General features: G+C 43.4%; 1 protein-coding gene across 1 annotated transcript; it reads right to left on the bottom strand.

Moving 5' to 3' along the window:
- Nucleotides 1-7,142: 7,142 nt before the first annotated feature.
- Nucleotides 7,143-24,986, bottom strand: LOC137916812 (tetraspanin-9-like). Its single transcript, XM_068759776.1, has 7 exons — nt 24,922-24,986; nt 22,485-22,764; nt 19,821-19,895; nt 12,763-12,864; nt 12,342-12,473; nt 11,090-11,173; nt 7,143-7,234 (listed from the first exon to the last, which is right to left on the bottom strand). Exons 1-7 carry the CDS (start codon nt 24,984-24,986, stop codon nt 7,163-7,165), a joined length of 810 nt encoding a protein of 269 aa, XP_068615877.1. The 3' UTR covers nt 7,143-7,162.
- Between the last annotated feature and the right edge of the window lie 14 nt (nt 24,987-25,000).

Genomic DNA, 25,000 nt, shown 5'->3' with positions numbered 1-25,000 from the left:
CATTTGCTCAAGTAATGTATGAGCAGTCTCAGAGTCCATATATAACTGGAGTAACTTTAAGATAGGCAGTTGGGGCAGCTCTGTATTTTATGCAAATGTTACACCCACTGATAGCTGGTGATTTATTTATATGTTCAAGTATATTAAGAATACTTCAAGTATATTAAGAATACACGCCGGGACACAAAAGCAGCTTTCTGAAGACAATCCTTCAGCAGCTGTAACTCCACTCACCCAAAACAAAAAGCTGAAGAAGAAGAGAAAATATCGGATCCAGGGGTTGACGAGGGAGAAGGTCTCCGCCCGACTCAGGTCCAGCTCCCGGTCCATTGCGGACGGTGTTTTCATGCACATCCACAAGATCCAACCGCACCTCGCAGATACGCACTTGCCCTGTGAATCCGAGAGGAGGGTGTTGTGTGTTTGCGGTAGGGGTGTCAGGCTGGCTAAAAGAAAAGGGGGCAAGGGGCCTCTGATGCAGCCCCCCCACCACCACCACGCCGGTAGAGCCCAGAACTGTCTGTGTAGGCAGGTGGGTCAGATTACACCAAACTATCTCTGGCTGACTGCAGCTGAATGTTTGACAACGCTTCAGAAAGCTGCTGCTGGATGGGAAAGCTCACAGAGACTCTGAGTAGAATGACAAAGCCAATTAAACGCCAAAGAATGGCCCCCAATGAATATTAAACCTCAACTGATTCAAATGGCAACATTAACAGTCATAAATATTACGAATACTATTTATGCTCCCTGTCCTCAGACAGCATTAATAAAATAAATGCATCACTAAACTATGAATTTACTGTGAATATATCAAATATTCACTGCTGGTTTCTTTCCCAACTCTGTCTCATAATTCAGAAATGCAGCATGAGCTGTCCTCGGTGATGGGAGCGCTGTGGCTGGATACTTAATTACAGAGGGTTTTCTTTTTTTCTTCCCCCCCCCCATCACATTATTTGTCTCCAGTGGAGGGACAGAAGGACAACTAGTCCCTCAGGCATCCCAGAGGTAGACAGAGACTTAATGAAACTAATTTCCCTCAGAGAAGCTAGAATTCTGTTTGTATCGTCACTAGTGTTGTAGTCGAGAGACCACACCAACGAGACCAAGACATTACCGAGACCAGAGAGCATCGAGACCGAGACCGAGACCTTTGGAGGACGAGACCGAGACGAGGCCGAGACAGGAATAATGCTCAAGAATGAAGTGAGTGAAAAAAAATACCTACACAATTGTTATCAGCAAGGTATGTTTTTTTTAATTTAACCTTTATTTAACAAGGTTGAGAATTAATTATCTTTTGCAATAACAACCTGGACCTAAGTTGCATGTTTTTAGTGGTGGGGGGAAGCTGGAGAACCCTGAGAGAACCCACGCAGACACAGGGAGAACCCTGAGAGAACCCACGCAGACACGGGGAGAACCCGAAGAGAACCCACGCAGACAAGGGGAGAACCCGGAGAGAACCCACGCAGAAAAGGGGAGAACCCGGAGAGAACCCACGCAGACAAGGGGAGAACCCTGAGAGAACCCGAAGAGAACCCACGCAGACAAGGGGAGAACCCGGAGAGAACCCACGCAGACACGGGGACAATATGCAAACTCCTCACAGAAAGGCCGCAAGCCGGCTTTGAAGCCTGCAACCTTTTTGCTGTGAGGCAACAGCGCTAACCACTGTGCCACAACGCTGCCCAAACTCCTAACATAATTTTCTTGAACATGGATCTTTAACTTTGACAGACGATACCGTTAAAAAGTGGTCTCGAGACGGAGACCGCTTTATTTTTAATATTCCCGTATTGACAGATTTTCGCCATACTAATTTCCACAGTACGCCGTATTGCTCAAAAATCAGATTTTCCCGTACGAAAAAAATGCGCCAAAACATTCTAAGTTGACAGGTTAATACATAAATAATGTATTTGTGACTGTACAATGACAAAGACCAAATACCTCGTCTCCAGAAGTTAAACAGAAAAAGAGCCTTTACTCGACAAAACATGACAGATTGAGAACAGAACACAAACAACTTGCATATCAGTCTGACTGCAGGTTAACAAGCCGGATAATGCTATATGGGGGGGGGGGGGGGGTGGGGGGGGATACAAACAGGCATTCCAGTTCAGTTAAATTAGTTAGGAGAAAGATGTAAACAAAACATGAAATTCTGCAGTAATATTGGGGGGGGGGGGGGGTCATCCACAGTTCATTCTGCTTGCTTTGTTTCATTACTCGCCACTCATATCAACTAATCTGTACAAAGGCTAAATAGGTCATCTTTTGCATAGAAGGAACAGTGATGTAAAGCAAAAAGCCATAATGGAATGGCACAATAGATCTCACTATTAAACATGGGCTTAATAACAATTAGGGTTAAACACAGGATAAAGCGCTCTACAAAAATATTCCGCTGCTGAAACACAACACAGACAGGTGATTGTTCCCACGTTCAAATTCTCTCCATTCTTAGAAAAGAATCTACTCCACGGCTCGACTCCCATTAGCTCACAGCCGTGTCTTTAAGGCAGCAGCACCCCCCCAGGTTTGGGTTTTTTCCCCAAATAGAGCAGAAATGCCACCGATTCATTCAACACACACCATGAGATCTGCTGTGGCAGCGCTTCTCTTTGCTTTTCATGCCCAGTCCCGTCTTTCAACCCTCCCAAACGTTGCATCAAACAGCGTAACTGCTGCCTGGATAATTGACAATGACATGAAAAGAGAATACATCATGAGCATCAGGTCATGAAACATGAAAGGCAATGAGCTTACCGTCTCGCGGGGATTTTGTGATACATTTTCCTTTATTTAAAAAATAGTTGGTTTAGAGAATAAAGAGAAGGTACTGCACCACCTACTAGATATATATATATATATATTCAGAGTGCTTTCACGTGTAGCAGAAAACTCCACAGGACGAGGCTGGCAGGTATCAGATAGTGCCACATAACATTAAACACACAATTTTCTAGAGCATACATTTCCACTGGTCAGATATGCATGGGGGATTAGGAGAAGATTACAGAAATAATAAGTCATAGGTGGCAAAACAAAATACAATTTCTGTCGCTAATGTCTTCACAGCAGACAAAACCCAATTGCTCTGTGTGCATATTTACTTTACTTCTCTGCAGCTGACTGGGAGTGTTGAAAAGAAAGAAAGAAATAATCTATTTGTTAAAGATCCAAATGGAAAATTAAGTACAATCGTGACAAAAAACACAAATCGACTTTGTCTCAAAGTCCTTCGTTCCCTTCGCGGATGCCGAAAACCTTTCGCAGGTGCTGGGAGGTTGTTAGGGATTTATAAGTGGCGTTAAGTGATGTAAAGTCTAACGTGTGGCAGAGGTAAAGTATTAGTATTCAACATCAATTGTAAAGAAATTAGCATATTTACACCTGCGCCTAACATGAGGGACTGATTAATATGCTGTAGCGACATGAGCATGGGAGTGCAATGTTTTAACAGACATACGGCAGATTAAGACCATCCTATTCTAATTTGATGAAAGGAGGAAATGCAGAGAAGAACAATGAAAACTGAGCAGTCTGTCTTTTGTAAGCTTCCCCCCGATGCTTCATGACAATGTCCTCCGCTTCAATCTGCATGCTTCAAATGCCCGTAGCAACATTTCCCCTGCATCTCACAGTGAAACATTGCAAAGACAATAACTGCTGTCATGTTCTCATGATGATGCTCCATCATACTGGGAGAAGGCTAGTTTAAAAAAAAAAAAAGAGCCTCTAATGATAAACACAACTGTATATAGTAAAGAAGCAAACATTAAAACAGCAACAATCACTGTACAAAAATAACACTGTTTAATAGCTTCCGTTAAAAAAAGAGCATCCATCCCTGCATTTGATCCTTTTCTCTGACGAACTCGCTAAACCTGGGTGACGTGAGCTGGACAAAGACTAGTCAGAGCAAAGACAGAATGGCCAAGTCTCTGAATTACAGCTCCAGATCTGGAGAGCGATACAATTTAAAGCAGGTTTTCCCATTTGACTCTGTTCCATCCCATGCAAGACAAAGCAGTACCACTGAATAGTCTTCCTGCTATATGCTTCAAATACAGCTTGATTTACTGAACAGTTATGGCCATTTTTCTGATAACCCCATGCCAGTGCAAAAACATACCTCACAGCTGCAATGAAGCATCCAAGAGCGCACATCTGTATTTCTTTAGTATCAGTGCTGCTGGACTCCAGAGTGATGTGGTAAATAAGGGATGCGTGGAGAGTTTGTGAAAGCAACCGAGCAGAGGAGATGCGACCACTCATGTCTGCACTGTACATCAGCGCCTGTCATGTCCCCCCCCCATGGAGACAAGAAGCGTTTCAGCACACGGGCAAGAGGAAGTGAATCAGCCAGACGGATCGCTGCGCATCAAATCAAAGTCCAAATCTATTGATGCCTCAGCCCCCTCCCTAAAACTGTCTCCGATTAAGTAATTACAAAGCCAATATAAAAAAATAATAATCAGAGGACCACTTTGGGTGACACAGATGAGAAGAAAGTCTAAAGAGTGATTCCTTGTCGTGACTCTTTGCTCACATGCTTTAACGTTGTAGATTCGTCGTGAATCTTGTTTCCACTGAAGTAATAATAGTTCTGGGAATGTGGCGACGTTTCTAAAAATGAGTCTGATGAGCCGGAAAGAGCTAGTCTAATTATAGACCTGGGAAATAAATAAAAAAGGTTTGTGTCGTCCCTCTCCAACAGATCAGCTCTTGTACCCAGAAACAAGCCAACTGCATCGATGATGTCTTCCTATGATAGAAACAGAAGATTTAGGCTGTGTCAAATCACTCCCAATTTGGAACCAAAGGTGCAAGGAGCTAACATTTTCTAGCCCCTCCACATGGATGCCCATCAGTCCAAGATCGCTCATCACCGAACGTGTATAGGCAGTGGGGAGGGTGTGTGTTGTATTCAGGCCTATAGGTGTGGAAAGAAAAATTGTATTGTGGCAGGTGAAAAAAGAATTTCCTGATTGTGGGATGAATAAAGCGTCTTCTCTTCTTTAGCTGCTAGTAAAGACCATGAGTGACAAGGACATTGTTGCATCTCACACTGCCGATCGAAGACCATTTAAGACCTCCTCCCCAGCAGAAAACAGCCAACAAGCATTGAAATGAAGCAGCGCAACAGTTCAGCCTGATTATCAGCTTGACGAACATGATCAATCATATCGATTATGCACATGCTCCTCTCACGAGCAGAACATATCGAATAGATAAACAAAAGGTGCGAAGGAAAATTAGAATCTGACTTGGTTGAAAACGTCTGAGAGCCGACTGATGGAATCATGACGCTCATTTCTTCCTCTTACATTAAAAACAAATACCATTCCTCCCGTCTGTATTTGTGCACATTTTTACTGGAATACTGGAAACGGAGGAAACGGGGCAGCACAGCTGGAAATGGATGGGGCAGTGCAGCAATAAAGCCAAGCTAGACTGCAAATGTTGGCAGTGGATGAGCTGGGATTAAAACATCCCCACCATAGCTCTGCTTCTGGTAGAAGAGTTCTGCTGCTCTGCCACCATGTTGGATGTGGGTGTGGAGCCATAAGTCCTTCGAGAAGGACGCATTTCATTGGGCACATGACAGAGTCTTATCTTAAAGAGGCAACCGTGACCTCCTGCTGCGAATCAGTGTTAAACAGAAATGTCCTGCGGTGACAACGTCCACCCTAGTCACAGGGTCTCTGTTCCCTCTGCGGGCATCTGGGAACATTTGCAGAAGTGTGTGCTCCTGTTCCACCAGACCACGGAGCACTTATTTCCCCTCAGGCGGTGAGACTCCCGAATCCATCCTCCTTACTTCAAATTTGAAAAGTTTATTCTGTTGTGCAAACATCAATATTTTAGTTGCACAGTGTTTATCTTAGCACTGACTCTGGACGGACTCTGGACGGACTCTCAAGAAAACAAAGGGAGACATCTCCAGTCATCTCTGCTAACACGATTGCTATCAGCAGGAAGGCAACGTGGCTCCTCTGTGTGTCCTCCGCGCCCTCGGCTCGCTGTGCTCTGATGCACTGTTTATTTCTCTTTCACCCCAGTTTGGACAACGTGAGAAAACAGACCCACAAACGGACGCACACGAAAGCTTTCTCAAAGAGGGAATTTCTCCCAGACAGCTCTGACATCGTCCATGCAAACAGCAATTTTACACTATTTGTATTGTCTCACAGGGAATGGATAATAACACTGCTGTATGGCATATGTGTGTATGTGTGAGTGTGTTTGTGTGTGTGTTTTGTTTAAAGGCAGATTTGTGCAGTACTATGCATAATTCAGAAGATATTGCAGAATCTAGTATCAAAGAAATTTGCAGATGATTCCTGTGCTTACACGGCGCTCCTCGATCCCGGCTCACTTTATCCAAACTTCAACTCAACGAAAAAAATATGACTCATGGATTACATTAAACAGCACTCTGACACGTCTGCCTGCGCCCCTCCGAGGAAGCATCACATCAACCCCCCCACGGCATGTTTGAGAGCTCATTGCACTGATGTGTTCAACATTTACATACAAACCACAGGAGCATCAGAAAAACAGGACAAGATGTAGACGGCTGACATTTTGACCTCAAAGGTAAATCAGTTAATGAGAAAACCAGCATATCATACAAGAGAAAATGGAGTCGGAGTTTAATAGACATAGCAAACAAAACTCCACTCCCAAAAAACGAAAAGAGAAACCCGTGGCGGTACAGGTGCTCAGCTTCACGTTCTCCTTGACTCAGGGTGGGGGGCCGTTAGTATTCAGTGTCTCAAAGTCCTTCATTCATTTCAGCAAGTTGTTAGTCCAAGCCAAAAATAATAATACAACAAACTAGAAATGTACTCAAGAGGAGTGACAACCAATGGGGTTCTCTTCCTTGCCCAGAGTAGCTGTCCCTTCTCCTCCATGTTGTGATACTCTTTGGCAAACTGAATGGTGAACAGAGCGTGCGGACCAGAGTGGGGGAGGGGGGGGGGGGTAACAGCTGGAGTCTTTACAGGAGGCTTAAGGAGGAGGCGTGAGGCAAATGAGGCTCCAAAGAGTGCTCTAGAGTGAAGAAGGGGTTGGGAAAGCAGGGGCGCTTAAATCAGAGTCTCGTCCCATCAGGCTTCTCCTCTCCGTTGGCGCCTCCCCCAGTCGGCTAAGCGTCATACTTCTTCCCTGTTCTGTGGATGTGGTGGAACAGAGTCATGGAGAAGGCCATGCCCAGGAGCTGTGGAGGAAACCAGGAGGAAAAGTGAATACATTGTGAGCATTAATCGTGCATTCGCACCTGTAACTGTGGGTTAATACTTTATGCGCGTTTATCCCGGTGTGGGATTTAGGAGGCGACGCCTCAGGGCTGATATTTGTTGTGATGAGCAGCAAACCCCGCAGTGACAAATGGGCAGATTGCCATTCTTTCATTTCCTCAGACGGGCTTCAAACATGAGCTTTAGAATCTTTTTGGTGGGGGAAAACAACGCAGTAGCACGCACAAGCATTAAGTCAGTGATGTCAATTGAGATGCCGCTGAATCAAAGTAGCCAGCTGGCGCTTTGAAGTTTCCATTAGCCCTCATAAGTTGACATCAAACACAGTCACAAGGCTGATCCTGAAACCATTATCTGGCAAAGTTTCGAAGGCAGAAAAGCTGCAGAGTACAGAGCACAGTCTTAACGAAAAAGCCAAAGCGGACTTCCTGCAAACAGCATCCGCCGGGGATTCCGGAGGGATGCGATTAGCTTGGAAAATTGCAGCTTTTAGGCCTTTATTTTCCGTCAAGATCTAATTCATATGGGCTGCTGAGAGAAAATGCTACCTTAAGCCGCTGTCAGTCAAAAGACGAAGAGCCACTGAGGCAAACATCCTGCTCAGAGGGAGTTTGGGCCAATACAAAAATAAATGTCTTAGTGCTTTGAAAGCAACCCAATGATTTACACGTGGCTCAGTTTTGCTGTCTGCTTCCCTCAGAGCGAGACAGAGAAACAGTCGCTCCTCCGTTAACATGCCCATGTAGGTGACATGTCTGACCCCATTATGGGTGGAGTTACACATACAAGACTTTTGCCAAAGTGTGCCTTATATACGCGGCGAGTCTAAATGATTCATGAACCCGTTTCGTTGCGCCTCTGGCCATTACGTAACGTTGTAGAGTTGTCAGGCATCAACGTTCCATGATCATCACTGACAGCTGAAGTCCTGTTTGTTGATATAGACTGAGGAGTATGTGTGTGTGTGTGTGTGTGTGTGCATGCGTGTGAAACGGGAGTGTGACATGATTGTAGAGCGGTCTGAAGTCGGCCAATGGGCTGCCTTTCCTTCAGTGAGGCTGCATTACAGCCGCAGCATCATCTTCCCTTGATGGAGTTAGAAATGTGCAGAATCTCAACAGGGCGATTTCACAGCAAAGATCTTTCCTCTGAGCGAACCCGTGGACTCATGGCTTATCAAAACAAAGACACATCTTGCACGTGAACAGTCACAGTAAAGCCCAGAAGGGCAAGCTAAAAATATTGCAAGAATAAGGAGCAAAAAAGAAAGCAGAGTACACAGTCAGGCGTGGAAAGCAACTTTAAGCTCCACTTCAAATAGTTCTGCCCTCTAGTTCTGAAGTCCGACCGCACTGTGTGTTAAACAACCTCCATGTCAGCCAGTTCCACGCTAAAGCCGACGTGTTCGGAAGATATGCTCGTGCTCATGGAGACGCTTCACATCGGCGCACAAATCTTTTTGTAACTTCAAGGCTGAATCTCCAAATCTAAATCACTAAATATTAGAGTGGTGTTTGTCCACTGGTCTTCAAGTGCGTGGAGATTACGACCGGTGATTCACAGGCCCATGCAGGAAGAGACTATAGGATTGAAACCTTTTTTCTTCTTCGTGAATTAAGTTATTTTTTTATCCTAAAGTTGATATCCATTAAAACAATGTTTTTGTTTTTATAAAGATTAATACATTATGTACTTATACATTATTTATCCACCTGTTTTGACGTTTGATGTGGAAGATTAAATCATGTAAAAACTTGCTTAGTGCCGATGTGGACGGGCCACAAATAACCAGACAATAGAATAAGAGCAAACTGCACCCAATTTCAATTACATATGTAAAAACAAAGAAACTGATGAAAGCGATAATGGCACAACTTTAGGGCTCCGACAAAACATGTGAACTTAATTGAATTCTGTCCAGGGTATTTTGAGGAGATGTGGGAGGACCAAACCCATTTAGATAAGGATGCCTCCTTTGGCAGAGACATACCAGCAAAACGGAAACGGTCTCAGTAAATAATCACAGCCTTCATGAAACACTCCACATGGGCAGCATCCAAGCCAAAAACAGCCGATGTCTGAGGAACGATAAGGAAAGTGCAATGTTGAAAAATACAACACAAACATTTCCATCAATTGTAAAAAAGAAAATGCAATAATTTAAGCTGAGAAAATCAATGTGGTCGTCTCCTAACAGCAATTTTAGTTTGATCTTTTTTTTGGAGATATTATTATCCTGATTAAGTTGACTAAAATTCAGAGTATTTTAGTTTTATTTTATTAAAGGAAAACGAAACATTTGACTCGTATCTTGACATTTAGTCATTGAATAGAATAGGTCTTTATTGTTATTAGAACTGCAACAAAATTGCAACCATCAGTCCATTAATCACGTTTCAGTCAATCTGGTTCGGATAAAACCAATATGATTTCTCTTTTGTGTCACAGATTCATCTGGCCATTATCTGATGGGAAATGGGTGATATGATTCAGAATGAAAAGAAGCTTTGCAGAAAGTGTCACGCCCCATGATCCCACCTCAGCCCATGCAGCACACCGCTACACTCAAATACGATATGTAATTGAAGGATTTCTTCTTGTGTGTGTGCGTGAGAATAAAGAGAGAATAAAGGAGACAAAATGTGTTCGTGGAGGCCGGATGGCCTGCCCTCTCGAGAATTTGAGAGTTAATAAATGAGTAGCAGCAGGTTCGTTACGCAGTGAGTGTTCTAGGCCTTGTGATGCAGACTGCACTCCACATACCAGGCTGGCAGGGAAACACCATGATCATTTTGATCAATAGCCGATGAGATGTGGGTGAGTAAAATACATCATTAATGAAGTAAATACTAATTCCACAACGTACATAGCCCAGGTTCACATTGAAACCATTTGAACTGAAGAAGCTGTCCTGCAGAGGAATCCTGATGTGCTGATGGAGGTTCTTTTTTAAAACTCTACCGAAATGACAGACAGGGAATTATTTAAATGCATATGATCCTCTCTCTTTCACCTCTGGCATCACGGAACCCGATTCCAGGTATTACTGATAATTAATTGAAGGACTTTTCTTTTAAATTCTCCCTTCAAGGACAGAACACATTTACTGCTGGCAACAAGAGGAAATGCTATGCTAGGGTCTCTTTATTCAAGAGAGAGAAAGTGGCACAGCAGAGCAATACTTTGGTGTAGGGGAGGAATGTATAACTTTAAAAGGTTGTATTTAGGTAGCATTATAAATCCTTTTCTGCATTTCAAAATGCAGTAATTTACTACTGAATCACGACTGAATTCAATACACACCATAATCACTGCAGAGGAGTTTGTTTGAAGATGAAAATGGTGCGAGCCGAACACCAGCAATGATACTTGTGCAACACTTTGCTCCGAGCAGAAGACAGAGACCGAAGTCAAGTTCAAGGTTTAAGAGAAGCTACATCTTTGCAGAAATATCCAAGTCTCCCCGCAGCGCCTTCAATTTGCAACTTCATTTCTGCTCCTCTATATTCAGAATCTATGAATATCTTCTGATGGCTCATCATGCATGACTGCAGCCGGCCTGGCACAAACCAAGTGCTTGTGATTCTCCCAGACAGGATCAGGGTTCATTTCAATATGTGTGGGTGCCCGGAACACCCACTCCAGATAGTCCTTGTGTGGAAGACAGAAGCACAGAGGGCACCGGATGCAAGCGTCTGAAAGCGGTTTTGCTTTATTTGTTGCCAGACAGACATAAAAATGCAGCCAGAAACAAAGTGAAAAGAAGCAAAGGGAGGGAAAAATGAGAGACAAAAATAACTATTTATCATTCCTACCTGCAATACCAAGATGACCATTCCTATGGTTCCCAGCAGGTGCTTGTTGTCATCCAGCCATTCCTCCACTTTCTCAAAGCATCCCTAAAATAGATACAGGTTGTGAAGATGAAGAAATATCCACTTTTAGAGTGCAAAATTCGCACTTTCTGAGAGGAAAAAATTGGAACATTGAAAAGAAATATAAGCCTGGATCAATGAACTATACCTGGTGAGTAGTACAATAAATTAATATCTTGTTACTTATGGTCCAAATGGACATACGTGAGCACTACCTTTGGATTATTCCCACTTGGGTTCATGTTGAGGTCACTAACTGGTGGGTTTAATGGCCGTTCTAGGTAAAAAAAAAAGGTTTCGCCCCGTCTTGAGTGTGAGGAAGCACGCATGTCAGATCTTCTCTGTGCAGGATCACACACAAGCTTGGAATGCTCATTCCCACCTATCCAGCTTCGTGTCTGATTATTCTCCATTCCTGCAATTATATTACAGCTTTTTTATCTCTTGCATATTTGGCATGTTAAAAAAAAACACTTGCCAAATCACCAACAGAATGGGCTCAAAATGCAAAGAGACTGGCGCTGCTAGAGTTTTGAGGAAATGTGCTGTCTTCTCATGCATCATGCAAGAAATACAGCTGGATCAAAATTCAGGAACAAGAAGAAAACTTTAAATTAACTCCCCATGGCAACCACTGCATGGATGGATCAAATATCCAAGATCGATTGGATATAGAGTGTACGTTATGTTTTTTTTATTAGCTGAAATGGTATTTCGTGCTCCATGTGGAGTTGATGAGCGCACTCGTGTTGTATTTCTGAATACATTTTGACAGAATGGGCCTCTGGGCATAAACATGCAAAGAGTGAGACACAAACATAAACCAGAAACCCTGAAAGCACCAAGCCGAAGAACTCTTTGTTGGTCTCTTATGTCCTCTTTTGTGTCTCTGTACTCGCTTATTATCTTTGAGATAATTGAACATCTCTTTGTAGCCATTTAGCTCCTCTTTTGGTTTGTTTTACATCTCTTTGTATTTGTTTAGCATCTGCTTGTAGGTTTTTAATCGACTGTCTCACAAGAAAGGCTAACAGTCACATCAAACAGAAACTCCGTCCCCGGAGGCCAGTGAAGCCGTGGAATCTTATATGTGTGGGGAAAACTCATTCAGCACCGCTTCCATGGTTATGCCATATAACGCGAGTACACCAAATACATGTGTGCATTTATAGTTGGGCTGTTTTAAACTCACTCTGTTCCAGAACATGTTGGTGGCGTTACGCCCGCAGTCTTGGTAATGCTCCTGGCAGCATCGGTCAGGCACTACCTTCTCTTTGAGGGCCTCGTGCCAATCGGTATACGCTATCACACCACAGCACTTCCACTGCGAAGGACACACAGCCAAATGTTGAACACAAGATTAGAGGTCTCCAGTCCGGGGAGATCTCACACTAACTTTGATGAAACAAGTATTATAATGAGCCCCTGTGCTTTGGAGGCCTGGAGTAAATGTACTTCATTCACAACCTTTGACTATGAATGTTGGATTAGTTCAGCAGCTACAAGCCAGGAAATGCATTAGCCGAGAATATTTCTAAAATAAAATATATATTTTTGAAACATTTATGCATTCTACACTGAAAGTAACTTTCTCTAATATTTATTCTCCTCACCTCTGCCTGGATGATGTTCCAGGCATTTCGCAGGCCTATATTGCTTTCCGAGTTGTAGAGAGCCAGGCCATCCGTCAGGTCCTTCTTGGCATTCTCACTCACCTGGAGAGGAAAGAGACGACACCGACCTTGGTAAGAGACCAACTGTCTGTTGCGTTATAGCAGCATAATAATAATAATAATACAAATATCAAATAACGCACACATCTGAAGAAGACAAAATCAGAGGCATAAGTGGGCTTATGGTTGTCATTGTAAAAGTTGTCGGCAATGCATCTCATCGATGCCATATAGGAATGATTTTAGGCAATTTTAGCCTTTGTGTGTGATTGATCGACTCATCGGGGATTTATTCTTGGCAGCTCACAAACCATGAGACCTGTCCTGTCATCTAAAATAAATAAAAAAAATACCTCACTGCACCAATTTAGAATTTCAACGTGCATATCATTTGTCAAACCGTTCTGCAGACACGCGCTTCAGCTGAACCCTTGAGCCGAGCTTACAAATCATTTTCCTCTTGACTGAACCCCAACAACGTCCTCCGGGCTGTGTCAGATTTTTAGTTCTCGTGCTGTTTGCCTCCGCAGGGCTAACTGCTAGGACGGATTGAGAGGCGCTTGAGATAAGGGGGTAATTATGACTGGGAAAATGACTCACTGACTCACGCCGCATTTCTTCACAATAGAATTTGAATCACAAAAAGAGGAGTGAAGTTTAATATGTTGAGCTTCAGTCTTATGACTAAGGTCGGAGAGAACGAGCACATTAAGAGGAGGGGCATCGTGTCTGTCACCGCCTGATACAAGAAGCGTCTTTGCAGAGGAAGGCAACAAATATTCAGCGAGACGTTCGGCTCGTTGAAGGCTGCCTGGCGAATTCCTCCATTACAAACACGATGGAACTGAAGCATCCCTCTTCCAAAGGAAATATAAAGTCACTTAATTAATAACCTATGCAGCTCAATATAAACTTTTATTCTGCACAGAACTGTATACTGTATATAAAATGCAGATCAAACCTTCATTTGACCACACAGGAAGTTGTATTAAGTATAAACTTAATCACTTCATGAATGTATTGTTGGGAAGGAAACGCTCAAATTCAAGTTTCCTGAGCTGCAGGGCATAAGAAAACAATCTGCTGAATTAAGCATCAAGGTGAAACACATTTCCTTGTCTAATTTATTCAAGTTTCACTTGTAATAAAATGCTTGAGCTATCATCAATCATGCAAACCCAATAAAAAAATTCCCCCTTTACATTAAGTGTAATTTTGAATCACATTCCACTTTGTCGCTCTGTAACTTTGCTCATTCAAAAGGAGCAACTCAATGCATTCAGGCTTTTCCATATCTGTTGTAGCAGGGAAATGAGGTGAGGGGCAGTGTCATCAATCTCTGCCTTGCACTTTGTTTCTAGCCACTATCTTCTCCTCTTCATCTGGGCTGTATGTGATGGTGCTCATTACTGACTTCTCACACTAGCACAGTTACTCGAGAGTAGTCGGGGTCTCCCCCTACTGCAATAAAAGTCATCTTCTTAGTCTTCAATAAGTCTTTGCACATATTCCATTTCATGTGTGGAAGCCTTCGTTACAGCCTGGAACGAAATCTAATGATCCAGATTCACTGCTAACAAAAGGCATACAAACGACTGCAGAACAAACAGGGATTTGATCATGCAACACTGACCCATTTTCTTCCTTGTAAAAGGAGCAGATACAAACAAATATTTGGTGTATAAGCCTATTTTTTTAATCATGAATATTTTTCACAAATAAAAGTCCAGCACCTCAGGTTTCTCTAAAAAGTTGTTACAGGGCAAAAATGTGATAACTTATATTTTCCATTCTGCTACAGCATCAAAACACCTCTCATAGTTCACGCGACAGATAGACTTGTGTGTCCTCTGTACCAACTTAGTGCATCAGCCAGAAAAAAGAACGAGAAAAAACAGAGAAAGACATGCATCGAAACATGTTGACAGAAAGGAGGGGGGTCTACATCTGTAATCCAGATGGACAGAAGAGAGCAGTTGACAGACATCGGTCTGAAAAGTTAGAAGATATTAAAGCGAGTCGTTATTTATGTTGTGTTTACATGATGATAGCGTGTGAGAGTGTGCACGAGTAATTGTCTGTTTATGCGCTGCGCTGGCGACGTGTCTGGGATGTACCCCGCCTCTCGCCCTCGCAGTCAGGCAGGCTAGGCTCCAGCAGAACCGCAAAGCGGCTGCAGAAGACACGATCATCTCATCTGCAAGAAAATGGATGGAGTGATGATGATTCGAATTCATCAAAGACGTCCAAGCATATTTATTTGGTTTCAGCTGATCCCAGCAAGGAGTCATTTATAATTCCAGTCCAAAGCGCTGCCTATTGAAACAGGGCGCTCGGTCTGCTGACGTGGAAACACACTGGACAGCAGGTGCACTGGGGGGGGGGGGGGGTGGTTGTCCCCACACAAACACAGAGGAATGCTGCTTCCTCATTACCCAGGTACACACCTGCGATTGTTCAGGAATATGAAGGATCTGAGCTTTTTGTTGGCATTTCATTGTTGAATATGCGCCACAGATCCAATTTCCCCATTCAGACAGCAAAGGTCACATTTCGACCATGAACATGGCATATTCTTCCGTTGAACTACACATTTCGAAAATGTCTGAGTTGCAACCCTGTGTCGATGCCCTTGAATTTCTTTTTGATTAATTTAGCCTCAGAGGATGACTGACCAACAACTGGTGTCTCAGATGGCGGACTGAGTTTCTCAATATAGGCTAATTCTTATCACTTCATTTATAGTGTGATCAGTGACAGGTGTCTGGGAAGGCAATTGCTGTATTGGCATCTGGGTTTTATTCACTTTGTACTTTTCCGTTGCTCAAAGTTATGTTTAATCCCAAATGATTCTCAGTCGCTGTGGCGCAATTTAACGTAAAAACCCACAAACTAATTTACTTAATATATTAGAGTGGAGAAAGAAGACTATGAAAATTAATCCATCTGTGAAAGCGGCACAGCAGCGTGGAGTGAGGTAACGGTTTAGAAACAAAGTCAGCAGAGAGACGATGATGCCATACAAGCAGAAGCAACAAGGCATAATGTGACGCACTGATAGGATGAAGTGATTGATTATAGCCAGACTGATAGGATGAAGTGATTGATTATAGCCAGTTGTTATTATTACATTCCCACCCAGGACAGAAATGACAGCAGCTTTTATCAGCAGTATCTGAAAGCATTCTTATGATGCTTTAAGTGAAATCACATGGGAAGCACAAGTTCGGCAACAACAGTGATCTCTTATGTGCACTAAAGCTGCAGCATGGCCTCGGCAACAACGTGGCTACGAGTTGTTTGACAACGGAAATGTTTTTGATCCTTAAAAAAAAAAGAAAAAGAAACTGAACAATATGTGACTTGTCTGTCTCCGTGTGGCCACGCGATGCGCTGGCGATGCATTCGGGGTGTACCCCGCCTCTCACCCATAGCAAGCTGGGATCGGCTCCAGCAACACCCGTGACCCGCAACGCGGACAAGCGGTAAAATATAGATGGCTGGATAAAAGAGGGGATCCAAGGCAAACAGTTGTACTAAAATTCCACATGCTGTTCAACTCCCCACCTGAGACATGACTCACTCTTAGATGTCGCAAACAGTCTGAATAAATAGTCACATATTTTACACTTTCTTTGAGGCCATGTACACGAAGGTATTTTTCTACTGTTTGGCTGATCATCCACACGAAATCGCATATTTCTGTCACAAAAAACGAAGGTTTTTGAAAACTCCGGCCAAAGTGAAGATTTTTAACACGAACTCCAACATCACAGTGCGAGTCTTGCTCCCATCATTAGCTGCGCACACACACACACACGCGCACACACAGTAACAAACTAACAGCAACCCTGACCTTCCCCTTATTCACATTCAATGCCAAATGTGTTCAGCGCAGCAGCAGCTAGCCAAACTAGATTTTACTGCTGCTCTCAGTGCACGAATCTCAGTGCATTATCTAACTGTGTAAAAAGTAATGCGTAGCGAAACAGCCTCGCAGAGGTCCCTGCAGCACATCATTAACCAGGGTACTTAATTCCCTGCTTTGCTCTGCAAGGCTGCGCTGGTTAGCCCGAGGACAGGGCGTCAGAAGAAAGAATGAGCTACACAACCCAACAACTCGTGGTGATTGGTCTGGAAAAAGGCAAAGCACGACTCGGACTCAAGTATAATTCTGCATGTAAAATCAAAATCAGCATAGATTTGTTTTTCATTTGCAGAAATCGTGACTGTACTCTTCTCGTCAACAAGTCTTACATGACTATCCCTTCCTCTTCAATGACATTGATTTTCTCAGGTATCTTTCTCTACAACTTTACATCAACACCTCACATCACTTCTATTATGCTAATATTTTTTTTTTTTTTATCAAGTCTTCCCTTTAAACTCCTATTTGTCCATGTTGATGCTCTACTCCCTCTCTTGCTTGACTACAGTCCGTGAGTTTCACCTCATTACTCACTAAAAAATGAATCTTTTTTTTTTATGGGAGTCAAATCAGAGGTGCCACAACACACACTTCCATTGCTATTTGCCCTTGTAGATTTATTTTTTTAAAGTCTTTAGAGGGCTGTCCCCAAAAAGTCCATGATTTATGTCGTCAGTTGAGAACCCCATAAGTCATCGTCTTTTTTTTTTCTTTTCAGATTTGTCATTTCACACAGAGATACATAAGACTATGTCGAAGCAGTGGCACGGACCAAGGCAAACTCTACAGGCTGAAGCTAAAATTACCACCGGAGTCACAGTGATAGAAGAGGAGAAGAGAGCAACTAAGGACAGGACGATGTCTGACAGGACATCAGGGCAACGTGACTCCTCTGAAGTTTGGTAAAACACTTTTAAACTAGCCTTTGGTACCGTTTCCTGCTGCCATCCGCTCTGACTGACACTGCGTGTGACACTATTTGACTGACAGTGCTGTCAGAATGTCGTGTTATCCAGGCAGGAAAGACACACCGTCTTATTTAGTTTGACCATATGGAAATCTGCTGTTTTCACATCACGGATGACAATGAAAGGTAAAATAAATACATAAATAGAGTCTTGCTGGCAAAACATGAGACTAACATAGGCTGATATATAGTTCAATCTGCTCAACCCACGACACATTTCCCTTGTATTTGTTTTTATGCACACGCTTTGGTGATCCTGTCAGGTTCTGCGTCCTCTTTCTGGGCTAATAAACTTTCACTGGGGTTCCACTTGGCACGTTGGGCTGACGGGGGCACGATGAAGTCACAGCGTTAAAGACCGATGGTTGTAATCTGGTTTGTGTCACCAGCCATCTGCTGCAGTCCGCCGGTTGCTCAATGCAGGGCCAACCTTTATTATATGAAACATACCATTTAATCAGATAGCTTAACATCGCCGCTGTGTGTATGTGTGTGTGTGGGGGGGGGTACAAGGGAGCAACTATGCATAAACCGTACCTGGAGGCAAGGCTAAGGCAAGAGGGAAAAAGAGCAGCACTTTTTACGTGAGATTAAACTGGTGGAAATGCAGATGTAAGAGGAATGACAGATGAAAGCAGCAGAAAGTATTTGAAGGAAAAAAAACGTTCCTCCAGCAAAACCAGCTGCCATATGTCCCTTTCTTCCCCACATGCTGTGGTATGCTGGAAGGACCACAGTTTGCAGAGGCATCACCCGCAAGATGACCCATTTAAAAGACAAAATTATATTTCATGCAAGCCTGTGTTGGTGCGTATTAAACTGCTGCCATCAACTGTACGTCTTCCAGACTTGTTAATAAATGCCTTGTGATTAGAGGATCAAATAGGAGACGTGAATTACTGATTCCTGTGATCACAGCCTGTGGCAGGGCAGGAGGAGAGTGATCACGCGATGAATGCGATCTCCCTGGAGAGGCGCAAAAGGAAAAAAAAACACAGCAACATCTGACGACTTTGTCGGATGGACAACAATTGTCTAATAAATCCCGACCATATTTCATGAGCATCTGCGTGACAGCGCGACACAATTTTACACATCTAATCTGCTGCGATGCCTTTGATCTCAGACGACGCTTCAGATTTCAGATGATTATTTCGTAGGGATCAGTGGTGCAGTGATTTTGGTTTCATTATACATCCTATTATATTTAAGCCAGGATAAACACAATGTAATTTGGCGAGATGAGACAACGAACGTGCAGTTGCTATTTACCGGGACTTGTGTGAATAAGCATCCTATCCCTTAGTAATGCAGACTATCCCCCCCCCCCAGACCAATTCAAGTATCTTCCCCCGACTTTGCAGGTGATGGGAAAGGTGGAAAGGAGCTGCTGTGAAGTCAAGAGGCTCCATATTAAAATTTCACCGTAGAAATCCTTTATTTATTTTTTAAGTTAAGACAGTAATATTTGAGAGATAAGGCAGAAGACTTATTTACTCCTGAAGGGCTGTGCCTCTGAGACTTGATCCAAATCTGAGAAAGGATTGGTTGCTAAATGAATTCCCTTCTCTGCCTGAGAGATTACGCTTGAGCATTCAGCTAAGAACAAAGAGCGAGAACTCGCTGACATCTTGAGGGTCAGGCGACATCTACTGTAATGATTCTCTTAACAACATGTCCTTGGAAACAGTCTCCCTTGGCTTCGCCATGCACATTTCCTTCAGCTTGAAACATTAAATTTAACCTGGAGAGGAATCTAGTATTTATATTTCACTGATGCCAGCAACTTCCAGTGCCTTGCTTATTGTCATCTGCTGTCGCCATGCAGGCATAGCCCTGACTCGTGTGCAGCAGAGGTCATGGGAAATATGCTTCTCGCCGAAAGCTCCCCAGAAGCCCGGGAGCATGAATATGCTATCAGACTAACACCTTATAGCGCTTCGTGCAGTTGTTCGAGGACCCTCTTGTACCAGATTTAAGACGATTTAACATTTCGTAACGTAAGCTGTGATATATACCTCACAGTGTACACGCTGTGGACGATCTCTGGTGACTTGTTGGTAAAGGCAAACGCAGACAAGATGGGTAACAAAAGAAACTCACCTTATCTGTATACACGAAGAACAGGATAAGCAATATCAGCTCGGCCAGGAGAATTATCAGCAGGACAATGAAGAACTGTCAGAGAGAGATGGAAGAGGCTCGTGTTTGAAATCGCTTTGCCCATATTATAGATCAACATCATCAAATCTCCTGAAAACACATTTACTGTTGAGTCATTTGTGTCTCTGACTCAGGACTGTAGACTGTAGATTACATACATGTAGATATTATACATTGTCATATGTTCAGAATCTGTGAAATGCAAAGCTTTGATTTAAACTCCGTCCTAAAATGAAAGCGTCGTGGCCGTGTGATCACTTCTATATTCGATCATTGAAACTTGATCTGTAACATTCTGGACGGATCCTGATTACATTTTCAGGAAATGTTGGGAATGTTACCAGGAACATATAATTACATTTTTGTGATGATCCAGCAGAGATCCTGGATTATGGAACAGTTTGACATTTTCGTTAACATTGCAGTCAATGGAGCTTCAAAATTTGTTCCTCAATATCTCGGTTGATTATTGACCGATATTTGTGGACGTACAAATACTCAAATCGACTCTGATTCACTTTCACGGTTGGTGTATAAAGATACCAAGAAGGTGTACATCTAATTACGAGGGGAACGAGCTGCTTGGTGGAGGTCTGCACTCTGAGTGTTTTTCTAGGTGTTTAAGTGATCTATAGATGTTTAATCTAAAGTGCTATTCACTGGACTTGAGCTTCCATTAGTCGTATGGTGGCAGACCTCCGCCAAGCAGCTCAACCCCAAAACAAACAGAATTTAAAACACTCAAACAGGATAAGAAAAGACAGGAAAAGAAAGCTATAGAGTCAGTGGGAGTCACACAGAGAGAAGAATCAAAGTGCTGAAGGGCTGGTGAAAATGTGAATGGTGGAGGAGGTTTAATACCACACTATATTAATTTCCAACACAGGTTTTGCATCTCAATTACTATTCCACTCTCCCTACTACACTTCCTTGCAGCTCAGTGTTCAGCAAGCTTCTCTGCACTGCATGGGAGGAGTAACACAAGCCCAGATTTTATAAAACCCCTTTAAATCCACACTCATTTGGGAGGAAGGGGTAGATCATGATTTGTGTCAAGGCACAAAGGAAATAGTTCAGACTGTTTGTTTGTTTGTTGTTTGGGCATCTGGACCACCAGTTTAGTGAATCCCTTCATGCCTTAATGGTCCGACCGCCACATTTTCCTTGAGTTCCAGTTCACTCATTTTTGTGGCGCTCTGATGGCTGTGAGTGAAAATATGTATTTGCATGCATACTTGGCTTTGTGGGCGTATGTCCTCATTTGCAAGCAATATACACTTTCTAGGCTTTGAAGTGCTGACATCTCAGCCGAGTATTTCAGCGCTTTCTCACCCAGTTTTTCTTTTTCTCTCAATTTGTCTTGGTAAACATATTTTGGCAGCAAAAAAGAGAGACTGAATTTTTATTGCAAAGGGTGTCTGGGCTTTGAATTTTTATCATCCGGAGAGAGTTGTCCGCTGAATAACTTCAGAGGTAGCATGTCAAGGTAGACGTTCAGATGCGTTTGCTGAGGGAGATCTAAACCCACTCTGATGTTTCCATATCCTGCACCCCTCCACCCCCACTCCTTGGTGTATTGAGCCGGACAGATAGGAGAGGGAAGAAAAAACAATGATTAGCAAAAAAAAACACTGCTCTAAACAGAATTTTTTATGGCCACGCAGCTACAAACAGATGTGGCAAGAGACTTTACGAGTTTCAGAACTTTTACATTTCTCATTAAGGCTGTATTTTTCTTGGTCCAGCTCCTCTCCATCCCCTCCACCTCCCTTTCTCCCTGCAGCCAGCTTTCTACCTCTCTCTGCTTCAAAAGTTGTCAGGCAGGTGAAGGAAGCTATGTTGAACACTGAGGATTTGGTGGGGCTCTTGACTGATGCAAGAGCTTCAAGGGACCGAGCTGTTTGTTATGTTAAGTACACCGAGCCTCAAATCCACTTCTCATTTAAAGTTTCTATCATTTTTGTGCAGCCCAGATCTGTGCAAACCTAATTCCATGGGTTGAACATTTATAATTAACTTGCACTTAAGATATTACAACTTTTGGAAAACAGAGCAAGATCAAGACAGGGGAATCCTCGTGATTAAAAATGTAACAATCTAATTATTGAGCATCCTTTAGTGTGCTACATGTAGACAACAGTAGCTCAGCCATGATGGATGCACCAAAGACCTCTTAACTAATAATTTCTTCACTGGGTTGTGAGCAAAGCCATGAAAACGGCAAGAACGCAGCGTTGATGGTAAAGGACCATTTCACTGCGCAGCTATAATTTCCCTTCATTAGCCCCTGTAGTTCAACACAATGCACATTTAACACCTCCTGACAGTCGCCTTTCTTTGCTGAGGTTCTGTATTGGAGGCAAAGAAAGACATGATGCTTTCCTGGTCTGTGAACAGTGTGCGTAGGTGTATGGGCACACACGTAAGAGATTAATACAAGACAAATCCACCCAGATTTGAATGGGTGAACTGAAAGAATGTGAAAAGGAACTGTCCAAAGGAGGAAAGGAAGTTTCAGAACGTGCTTGTGTGCTTGGTTTGCTGTCTCAGCGCGTCTTATTTATATTGGAGGAGGTATTACGCAGGTATTCGGATTCGACTCACGCTCAGAAGCAGGCACTTGTTCTCCTTGATGGCACCCAGGCAACCAAGAAAGCCTGTTACCATGACAATGGCGCCGATGGCGATGACCATGTTGGCAGCTGACAGTGAAGGAAATGAGGGCGAGAAGGTGGCGAAGCTGCCCTGAGACACACAGAGCCAGATGCCCACGCCGAGCAGCCCACAGCCGCATAACTGGAAGACAAAAAAAATAAAAATAAGACAGACAGCAAGGTGAGAAAACAAAGAGATAAAGATACAATAATGATCCACAACAAGTTCTCTGCTGGAGGTTATTGCTCATCATCCCAGCTCCTCTGAAGAACATTAGGGTAATATTAGCTTGAGAGGAATAAAGTGCAACAGGCTCAACTTCTCTCAGGGCACCAATGTTTCACAGTCATTCATCACTAAACAGTGGCAGGACGGCGCCTTACACAATTCACCTCTGTCATAAACCAGCATCAGCTCTGCAAGTGATTTCATCAAACATGTAAATGAGCCACGCGGGTTTTGCATGTTTGTGCTGCTTACATTAAATCCAGGAACAAGCAACACAAATGTAAATCGCTGCAGTCAAAGAGAAAACTTCCAAACGTTTCCACAACTATGTGCAGTCGGCTCAAACTTCACCGAGATGGAGCAATGCCAGTGCACAGCCGTTAATATGAGAGAGTGTTTATAGAAGTCTTTGATTGGGGAAAGTGGAGCGTCCCACTAGTTGGTGATGTGTCGGTCCATCTATCAGAGGAGGGCGCCATCCAACAGGACCAGCACGCCATAAAATACAGACCGAACAGTAAGTAGTGACATTTCTGCCTACACCTATTATAATGAGATACCCAAGGCAATCTTGCTGCAAATAAAAAAATAAAAATAATCACAAATGAGGTGAAATATGAAGCGGCGTCATTGTAAATCATCACACTGCTACCCTTTCTCCTCCTCCATTCACATTACTCCTCGCCTCCCTTCTCGTCTTGTGCCACCTCTCTTGGACACGGCAACGCCTGTCAGCAAAATATGCAACAAACCTGCTGCGCATGCAAACAAACACTTGCAGAGGCACATATTTATGTACAGTACACACACAATCATCAGATAGGAATTATTGATAAATCAGCGGCCTCATTTCACTCTTTCAGAATCAAATGATTAATTCACCACACACGGCGCTAATTTTCTTCTTCTGACAAAGTTTAAATGATGAATAGCACAACGGATGATGAATCTGCGAAAGTGCTGCAGCGCTTTAACAGTGAACAGGAGCGGACTAATAGCGCAAGTCCTCAGATCAGCCTGCAACAAGCAAATACAGTGACTTAAAGCACATTACAAGTTCACCAAAAATAAGCTCTTGGTGACGCCAAGTGATGGGGCTGTAAAAAATATTTGGAATTTCAAATTGAACTCCTTTGAAATCCCTCTCTCTCAATGGCCCTCATTAACCTCCGACCTTTGCACCATGAGCTTTAACTTCCTGCAGACGCATGCACATCCAACAACAACAGTGTTCCAGCTCCTGCACAGCGGCACACTCATGGGAGTGAATGCCGTTCTGAAGACCGGGAAATTGCTCGACTAAATTAAGAGTAAGAAAAAGAGCTATACCTGTATGCAAATGTCCCCGGATGCATAAAAGCCCTGATGAAGCCTGCTCAAATTCCAGCAGTGATTCATGACACAGAGTGTGATTTTGTGAAGGACTGAAGAGGCTGCTCAAACAAACAAAGTAGGATGAGTGGTTTTGTCAAGGTCGAGGGCAAAGTCAGAGGGAGAGTGGGGCTGCAGAGAGCCTGCCCACCAGACTCTGAAGGAATTAAACGTGTTAACCACATATGGAACAACTTTAAAGTCACACTTCTAGATGAACAAGTGGCCTGATTAAGACCACTCCTAAATGAAGGACAGCGACAGGTGCAGTGGTGCTCGGCGCTCCTTTGATCATCTATCATGAGACGAAAGCCCTTCAATCATCCATCGCCTAAATTATTCAGAGGCGAGGCATTTGCTGGGGGGGGCACTGCCTGGCCCTTTGTGCTTCTCCGATTAAAACAAGAGAATAAAACATCCGCTGAAAATACTGCTAGAGGTCGTGTCTCTATGCAGAGCGGCTGCTATACAGAATGAAGCCTGGCACTCCGGCCAGATTATCTAGCCTGTGAGGAAGGGTTTGAGGCAGCACAGGCTGAATACTAACTTTAAGAGGCCAGCCAGGTGGAATGGATTTGCAGCCAGCAAGCGGAGCAATGGGAGGTTCATGAGTTAAGGTGGGCAGGGATACAGTGAATAAATTACATTTAATGCCCAGCAAACAGAGCTTGCTGCTCTCTGAAGTGACTTTTAAATCCCCCCCCCCCCCCCCCCCGCAATCTGTCTGATCTGAGCCTACAGGAGCACAAGCTAATCTCCGTCCTACAACATGTCAAGGCTGTCCGACCTTGTCGTGTACAACTGACCCTGACGTTGACCCTCTCCCCCTGAGCTCATTGCTGGACAGGACATGTTGTGATATCCCA

Source organism: Brachionichthys hirsutus, unplaced genomic scaffold (assembly GCF_040956055.1).
Source record: "Brachionichthys hirsutus isolate HB-005 unplaced genomic scaffold, CSIRO-AGI_Bhir_v1 contig_1412, whole genome shotgun sequence".
Lineage (NCBI taxonomy): Eukaryota > Metazoa > Chordata > Actinopteri > Lophiiformes > Brachionichthyidae > Brachionichthys > Brachionichthys hirsutus.
This window is presented reverse-complemented; position numbering and strand designations above follow the sequence as displayed.